Below are 9,262 nucleotides of genomic sequence, written 5' to 3' on the forward strand. Positions count from 1 at the left end.
ATCATTTGACTCCGTGGTTCTCATTTATGGAGACGTCAGTGGCTGAAAGTTCTCAACTTGCCGACCTTCACCGTCAAACGGCGGTGATTTTTATTTTCGAAAATTTCCTTGTCATAAAGTAAATGATACAAATTATTTAAACACCAAATTTCTGATAGAATTTTAAATGAGAAAATTCTTTTCGAGATCGGGAAAATCTGATTTTTACGATGAAAAATTTGTTGATCATTTATTATTTCTAAAATACTCGCAATGAAAAATAATTTTTCAAACTTTTTATCTTGTTAATGATGGAATAAATTAATGAAATCCCAGAAAAATGAAAAAACTTGAGTAAAATTGGTAGAAAAGTGATTTAATCTCAGGTTTTTGGTATCGAAATACATGACGTTGATACATTTGTTCGTCATTGCGTTATAAAAATAAAAATCATTCCTAATGAAAGAGAGAACGAACAGTTCTTCAAGAAAAAATAGTCTTTCTTTCGATCGAAACTGGCTTAGGGGAGAGTGGGGTAAAATGGACACTTTAGACTTTTGTTTTAATTACTCATAACTCAGAAATAAATTTATCAATTGAGCTCAGTTTAGGCTCATCACAGAGGGGAAGAAATGTTCTTTGCAATGAAAAAAAAATCATGACATTTTATCAACATTTAAACCCGTCATTAACATTTTTAAAAAAGTAAAAAGTGTCCATTTTACCCCAACCTCCCCTAAATCGTACGAGACGCTCAAGGCCCCTCACTCTCTTGTAAATATCATTGAATTAAAAAGCGAAAATAAAACAATATCTTCTGCAGTCTGACGTCGTCACGAGAAACTGTTCCATCAAACGCAGCATAAATTATACGAAATTCAAAAGATAACGTAACTTTTTTCAAATAAGAAGTCAAAATCGACAGTTCGACTGTTTTTAAATATTCAAAGCTCAGAAATAAATTTACGAATTGGCCTCAGTCTAGCCTCACCACGCAGGTGAAGAATGCCGCCAAAAAAATATTCTATTTCCCCAAAATTCAATAACGAACCAGTAAAACGATTTCAAATCAATTTAGAAGATTGTTCAGTTTTCAATGAATATCTCCGAATCCAAGGCAGATAGCCAAATTTTTGTGAGGACCTTTTTTGCAGCTCTCAATGTGCCCCACAAAAAAGGTCATTACAAAAATTTCGCTATCTCCCTTAGATTCGGAGATATCCCTCAAAAACTCAGCAAGACCTGACTCGAAGTTTCTCAGTTCCGCAACTAACTTCAACAAAATCCTTGATAACTGAACGAAAAGTCTAAAGTGTCTGTCTTCAAAAGTAAAAAACCAAAAATTCTCCACCCCCAGCTCCTCACTCCTCCCCTGCATTCCGTTGCGCCTCCTCAGCCATCGTGTGAGGCCTCAAAACAATGAGTCTCCTCCCCGCCAGCTCCACATCATCAAAATCCGCCTCCGCAGCCTCGGCATCCCCCGGTGTCTTGAAATAAACATGGCAATACCGAAGGGAATGCTTCCCCAGGGTCATCATCTCCGAGACGCAGATGGGCTCGAACTTCTCGAGGAGATGCAGAACGTAGAAGACCCCATAGCCCTCAGGAACATTCGCCACGACGACCTCCTGGGCTTCGATGATCGCCTGGGGCCTCTGGTCCCTCGATCTCCTCTGAATCTCCACCGATTTTCCCTCCTCCCTTCCCTCCTCTTCCTCTCCTGCTGCTCCAGCCCCACCGGAGCCCTTCGCCTCTTCCAAAAGGGTTTTGAAGGGATTTGTATCCAGAAATTGTGGGACTGGAGACTTTTTGCTCCCCTTGAACTGCGCGAAGAACTCCTCTGGAGTGTCTTCTGGAGATTTCCTGGCAGATTTCCCCAGGATTTCCAGGGGATTCTGCTGCGTCGTTGACTTGTCATTTTTCTCTTCAGAAGTCACCGAAGATCCCGTTTGGCTGAGGGGTCCAGCGTCACTCGCATTCTTCATTGGAGAAACCTTTCCCAGGTTCGAGGGTGTGAAGTTGTTCATTGGACTCTGATTATTTTTCATTGAACTCTGATTTTTTGGAAACGGCTGCAACCGGATGGAGCTCTGCTGCTGCATCATGCCGACGACGCATCGTCTCGCCTCCGTCTCGGACTCGAAGTTCACGTAAACAGTTCGCTCGTGGTTGGCGCGTTGGACGACATTGCTGATCCTCCCGCAGAAGGAGAACAGCTGGTAGATTTGGTGGAGCGCGAGGTCGTGTTGGGCGTTGGAGAATTGAACGGACCACTCGTTCTTGTAGGGGAGGTAGTTGATGAAGGCCCCGACGTCCGAGGGACTGCTGTGAGGCCTCTGCCACATCCCCCACAGCGTGTTCGTAACCAAAAATTTGGTTGTGGAGTACATTTCCGGAGTTCGGACGAGCGGTTGTGGGGTAATTGCACTGGGACTTGGGGTTATTGTGGGGGATTTCTCCGGATTTTCTGTGTTTATGTGCATTCGGTGTGTTGTACATATATTCCAACCTTTCCGACTCTGGATTCGGTGCTCAACATATGGGATAACCTTTGATTAGATTAAATTCATCAGGTCAATTAAAGGAGGAATATTTCACTACGAATTCAACCGCATTCGCACACTTGAAAATGTTTCTTTGTTGAGAATATTCCGAGTGGGAATATTTTACTCTGGAGGTTTTATCTTGGATTATGGAGACGAAAACAGGGGAGAGGTTCGCTCGGGCAGTTGAAGATGACGTTCCGGGCGATTTAGACTTCTCCTCGTCTCCTTGAGGCCCCACCACCAATTATTCCGCTGGTGGGGACGTCGGGGAAATTGTATTGAAAGCGGGAATGACTGGAGAAATGGGGAATTTCGTGGGTAAACACGCATGGAAAAATTCAATAAATCTAGCGAATTCGTTAGAAAATTCTATTGGAATTCTATTGAAAAATTCTATTCGTTTTCGCGCTGATTCTATTGCATATGTGATAGGAAAAAGTCAATATATTTTGAATTTCCGGTCGAATTTTTCTCGTGATATTTTTTCTATTAGAATTGTTGGGCACAAATTTCCCAAGTTTTCCGCTCCAGAGAAAAATTCAAACAGATATTCGAAATCTATTGACTTTTTCTCATTGAATATCCAGTAGAATCACACAAAAAACAAATGAAATTTTTTTTTCATCGAATTATTCAGGATTTCATGAGAAATTTGGTTTTGGACATTTCCCTGAGAAATGGTTGATTTTTCCGTCGACCTAAAAATTGACTGCTTTCTACAATTTCACATAATTTCGAATAGTGGATGATTTCGCATCTTATCTTCCCCTTTTTCTATTCGTTAAGGTTATACCCTCAATTCTAAAAGAGAGAGAGAGAAGCAAACGCCGTTACTCCTCCGAATAAATTATAATTATGCCCTGGAAATTTATAATTTCGTTTCTCTAAGATTTCCGTAGGGGAAGTTGACTTCCCCCACCATTTCCAATCTAACCGTGCGTAACCGTTTGCGTGTAGCGCGCCAACTCCTCTGCGTGACGGGAATGCGCAGTAGAACCACTGGCGGTACGAGAGGAATTGGAACAGAGAGATTCGCGCTCTCCGTTCTTCTTTGTTCTCAGTCAAACAGTCGACGTGCGAGTAGGGGTTTCCCGAGAACATAAATTCGTTGAATTGGCATCCCCGAACGTGAAGTTGTCGAGTCGAGCCTCTCCACAGGCCTCCTGAGATGGATGTGTCTCTGAGTTGGTGATTTACATGGGATAAAGTGTTGGATTCGAGCCGGCGTCTGAAAATTACGATAACCTTCAACCCGAAGCCGGTGTTTGATCGCTCAAATGCCGGCGAAACAAAGGGAAAGGACTCGTTTGAGCCTCCTGAAGTGATTTTGTGATGTAACAAGCATTTTTACGAGTTGAATCGGACGAATGTGATTTTTTCACGGTGACAATGGGATCGGGGAATTAAAATGGCGGGAGCCGTTGTTTGGGGACTGTTATTTTTTGTGTCTGGGTGAACACTCGAGTGGAATATTATGAGGATTTTGGGAAGATTGATGTCATATTCATGTGTCTATGGGCTGATTAGTGATGTTGAACAAATTGTGACAAAGAAGAACAGATTCTCGCTCTCCGTTCTTCTTTGTTCTCAGTCAAACGGTCGACGTGCGAGTAGGGGTTTCCCGAGAACATAAATTCGTTGAATTGGCATCCCCGAAGGTGAAGTTGTCGAGTCGAGCCTCTCCACAGGCCTCCTGAGATGGATGTGTCTCTGAGTTGGTGATTTACATTGGATAAAGTGTTGGATTCGAGCCGGCGTCTGAAAATTACGATAACCTTCAACCCGAAGCCGGTGTTTGATCGCTCAAATGCCGGCGAAACAAAGGGAAAGGACTCGTTTGAGCCTCCTGAAGTGATTTTGTGATGTAACAAGCATTTTTACGAGTTGAATCGGACGAATGTGATTTTTTCACGGTGACAATGGGATCGGGGAATTAAAATGGCGGGAGCCGTTGTTTGGGGACTGTTATTTTTTGTGTCTGGGTGAACACTCGAGTGGAATATTATGAGGATTTTGGGAAGATTGATGTCATATTCATGTGTCTATGGGCTGATTAGTGATATTGAACAAATTGTGATTTTACGAGTGTCTTAAAAGACGCAATCAAAGTGTGATTTTTTTTTAGAATTTGTGATTCTTTGTCATTGTAATATTGAAAATCGGCCGGCAGTCTTTGTGTTAATACAAACCGTTCGGGAACGACTCGGCAAAATGGACACTTTAGACTTTTTTTTAATTATTCACAACTCAGAAACAAATTTATCAATTGCGCTGAGTTTAGGCTCGCCACAAAGGGAAAGAATTGTTCTTTGTATTGAAAAAAAAAATTATTAAATTTTATCAACATTTCAACCCCCGTTTTACACAACCTGCCCTAATAATTTTTATTCCTGAAGTATGAATATTGAAAATAATGTCTGAAGTGTCCATTTTGCCCCCCCTGCTCCTATTAGCTGCCTTTGAGGTACCGAGGACACTTGGGAGAAGGATCATGGAGTGATTTTAAAACAAATTGTGTTTTTTTTACAGCGTAGAGTGAGCGTAAAAAATTGAGAATATCAACCAAGAGCTTTTGTTGGTGTAAAAATAGTTATTTGTTCATTTTTTTAGTGATTTCAGTGTCAATTGTTCATTCGACAGTGGTTCTAGTGTTGTTTCTCGTGAGATGAAGTGTGTTTGTGGCATTTTCTCATAGTGTAGTGAACTTATTTCGTTTTCATTGTCTCCCTGAGTGGAGTGAAATCAATTTGCGTCCGGAAGGATCGAATGTAAATGATTACGATCAAGTGGGCGGTTGGAGAGGTGAAAACGGAGCTGTTGTTTTCATCCAACGCCGGTGAGTGATTCAAGCTTCTTTATGTATTTATTTATTCATTTAATCAATTGTCTACGGAATTCTTCTGGGAAAAGATTTCCACCGCTTGATTCTCAAAAGCGAATGCTCATATGTGAGAAATTCTGATAATGAGAATCTCATTTCAGTTCTATTAATAATCAAATTCCTTAAAAAAATTGAATTCTTGCGACGAAAATTCTTTCAAATTCAAATTATTGTTTCTCTCAAGATAAATCATGAATTATGTCGAGGATTTTCTTTAAATGAAATTCAGGAGAACATTCTGATAAGTGATGTTTAATGAAAGAAAAATCAGTAGCATTTTTCTGTTTTTTTGAGATTTTTTTTTAACATTGAATGAAACTGGGATAGGCGCAGGGAGATTGCTGTTGACAGCTCGATTGCTGTTCAGCGCAAGGGTTTGGGATCATAGCATTGATATCGGGACACGCGAGCCGGCAGTACGCTGCCAGGGCAGATTCTCGGGCCTGATCGGCATTGTAGAATCTCTGTAGGGCCTCAGTCATGTCTCCCAGATCGGTTAATTTCAGTAGAGCCGCCCTTCCTGGTCCGCAGACTGGGTAGAGCTTCGTCATGCACTCGGGTCGACCCATGCAGTTCCACATCATGCATCTGTCTTGGAGACCATTCCTTTTTATACACTCGCAGCGGTACATTATGCTGCTACGAAGCTCGTAGCTTTTGCAGGGCTTGAGAAGAATCTGGGGAAAGGGCGTAATTATTTTTCGAAAATTTCGGGGGTTCTGATACCGAAGTGATTAGCCAAAATGTAAAATGTCCAAAACGGTTTCTACGTATTTTTTTCTAATCATGCATCTATCTCGAAAACCAATGCTTTTACGAGGAAATGTAAGAAAACACTTTTTGTAGAAAATTTTGTCAGCTACAAAAATGGTTTTCTGTTATTTTCTTCTGAAATTGATAGTTTCCGAGATAAATGCAGAATTAGCAAACCACAAAAATTTAATTTCATTTGGTGTACGCAATCTCCTCATTTCTTAACTGAAATTTTCTTAGATTGTGGAACGAGGATGATTTGCAGAATTTTCATATAAAAATCTCAGGAGAATAATTCATGCAGAAAACCAAGAAATCAATAGACTTTTTTTCTATTAAACTGTTGGAATTTTTAATGAAGCTAATATAATTCTTATAGATTACGAATCGAAGTTCAATATAATCTCTCAGGGGAAGGGCTAGCTTTTTCCATTAAATGCTTTCATACGCGTCATTATCATCACGACTTACCCCACATTCTGGAGACTGCGGTTGAACTCGAGAAACGCAAAGTGGAGGGGCGCAAGGATTCTCATCCCATTCGCAGGGCTTTCTGTCAAATTCCCAGTGAATTACATTTGTGAACTGACTCAATCACTTTCTCACAATCATTGACAAAATGGGAGGGACTTACTTCCTGTCCATTGAACTGATGAGACATTTTAACTGGGACAAAAGTTCTCGGCGACGTTCGCAATTGGCGTTTTTTCCGTCACAAGGCATGATCGAGGTTTTCGGGATTTTTATGAATTGGGGAGGAATTTCACAGGAATTTTTTATTCACGCGGAATTTAAATAGAAGTTGACGACTCAAAGCTCCATTTCACTGAATTTAATCACTTTTTTTGTCAATGCATACTGTTCAATTTTCAATTGAGAATAGCAAATAGGGTGTCAGATTGTGTCATGCATCGTGGGTGATGCGTCGGTGTTTTTGAGAGGAAACATCTGAAGGAGCGGAATCCACGAACTTTATTTTTTAATATCTCGTACTTGAAAATATACATTCTGTGCATTCTAGAATGTCCAGTTGCATAGTAGTAATACACACGAGTTGAGAACACATCACTCTGCGAAATAAATGTCAAGGAATCTCCAAAATTACTGGACAATTGTGATGAACTAAAGTAATTAATTTTCCAATAGTAATTATAGCAATTTCTGCGGACAAAATGGGGATAGAAAGGATAGGAATATTATATACGATAAATTTACAGAATTCTCGATAACACAACTGCACGATTTTTCATGTGTGCGCTATGAACGTGAAGGATTTGCACAATTGGAAAAATTACCGTGGTTCATCGGAAAAATTATGGCGCCCCTGATAATTTTTCCAGTGCTGCAAAATTATTTTTCTGAAACGGCACGGTAATTTTTCTGAACAATTATTCGTGTCAGTGTGTGTCAGAATTTTAGAATTTCACCTCCCAAATTATTTACACAGCACTGGAATGGCCCCGACGTGAATAAAAAAGAGCAAAAGATTAAATATAAAGTTTAACTGACACGCGAATAGTTAAAAACTCGTCACTTCCTGTCATAGCTGTGAGCACTGATATATACGTGACTGACGTAGTAACGTACTGCAAAAATTTTCTTCATCATGAAGTATCATTATTAATTACCGAGCGCCTATCAAAATATTCTTCAGATTTATTTCCCAACTAGACCTTTCCGGAATTTCCACCAAAATTCTTGTAGAAAAAGCAATAGTCTCGTGGAAATTCCAATATTGTGATTAAAAATTTACAAAAATATTATAATTTTGCTAGTGATCATTGCATTCTGTGCTTAAACCCAGGGAAATTAACAGTCCAGACTTTTCCATTCTTTCATTCACTCATTAACGAGACAATTAAATATAAGAAACAATCAGTATTCATTTTATTTTATTTTGGCATGAAGGAAAATCCCAGATATCACGATAATCCGCACTATTTTGTAATGATAATTAACACGCTGGATGACAACTCATTGGGAAACAGCATCTCGTTCCATCAACTCTATACCATTTGTGCGTGAACTGGAAGAGAACAAGGAATTTTGCATAAAAATACTTCAATGAAACTTCGGTTGCATGAATTAATGAGGGATCTTCCTCTTACCGTTTTATCCCAGAGATACTTGCGCCCAGGAATCGGATTTACCATTTCCTGTTTCACCGATAGATAGCTCGATACCGGGATTGTCTCGACAGTTGAGCTGAAGGTGATGAGGGGACGTTTATCCGGAAATGTCCAGGGGGGTTTGCACTCGTGGGGGCTGGGACACACGTGCCAAGCTCCAGGATCGTCTAGGGGATTGTACTTCACCTTCATCGGTTGCTTGGATGTTTTTCTATTCGAAAATATCAGAAACGATTGTTGCCATTTGAATCTGAAGATTTTGATGTGAAAACGTGCGAAAAAGTTTCATAGAATATTCTGTTGCATTTCTGTTAAAGTTTCTGTTGAAAATTCGGTTTGTCTACGCATTTTTTAGTAGAAATGTCCAATGAAAAATTAAATTACACCATTGAGATATTTTCTGTGGAAATTTCTGGGGTGAAAATTTCCAAGCTTTTGTAATTCATTTTTAAAATGAAAAAAAAATCGAAAACAGAGTAGAAAAACCTCAGAAAATTTGAAAATTTTTCAACTGAATGTTTCTACTTTTCTACGAAATTTATTCGTGTGCGGTGTCTCTGTCTACTTACAATTTTTTCATCTCCTCGAAGAGACATCTCATTCGTTCAATTCCTCCCTCGTTACTGCTTGGACTGCAGTTAGAGAAACCCCAGTTACCTATTGCCTCGGCAACTCCTGTGCCATTACCTCTGGAAAACTCGTATTCACATGGAGATTGCATTTTGCCTGGAAATTTAGATATTTTAACCGCGGAATATGTTGACGAGCCCAAGAAATTTTGAAAGTTTCCAGCCTTTTTGTTAAAAACAATAGCCAACCATATCTGAATAATTTTGTTTTTTTTTAATATGAAATGTGATGAATTAATTAATCGATTGAACCCAGTCGTGAGCCAGCATGAAAGGGAAAACGTACGCGTGCACAAGAGTTTCTATAGGAAAATCGAGCGCATTCGCTAATAAATATTGCGTAAA

At 39.7% G+C, this 9,262-nt stretch overlaps 2 protein-coding genes across 2 annotated transcripts; both read right to left on the minus strand.

Annotated features, from left to right (window-relative positions):
• Positions 1–5,672: 5,672 nt before the first annotated feature.
• On the minus strand, positions 5,673–7,073 carry LOC107035610. Its single transcript, XM_015253096.1, has 3 exons — positions 6,794–7,073; positions 6,631–6,712; positions 5,673–6,083 (listed from the first exon to the last, which is right to left on the minus strand). The coding sequence occupies exons 1-3, from the start codon at positions 6,880–6,882 to the stop codon at positions 5,709–5,711; spliced, it is 546 nt and encodes a 181-aa protein (XP_015108582.1). The 5' UTR covers positions 6,883–7,073; the 3' UTR covers positions 5,673–5,708.
• Positions 7,074–8,113: 1,040 nt separating this feature from the next.
• LOC107035611 lies at positions 8,114–9,047 on the minus strand. Its single transcript, XM_015253097.1, has 3 exons — positions 8,858–9,047; positions 8,268–8,499; positions 8,114–8,185 (listed from the first exon to the last, which is right to left on the minus strand). The coding sequence occupies exons 1-3, from the start codon at positions 9,007–9,009 to the stop codon at positions 8,114–8,116; spliced, it is 456 nt and encodes a 151-aa protein (XP_015108583.1). The 5' UTR covers positions 9,010–9,047.
• Between the last annotated feature and the right edge of the window lie 215 nt (positions 9,048–9,262).

The sequence above is a fragment of the Diachasma alloeum genome, unplaced genomic scaffold, assembly GCF_001412515.2.
Source record: "Diachasma alloeum isolate Michigan unplaced genomic scaffold, Dall2.0 Dall_scaffold_00199, whole genome shotgun sequence".
NCBI lineage: Eukaryota > Metazoa > Arthropoda > Insecta > Hymenoptera > Braconidae > Diachasma > Diachasma alloeum.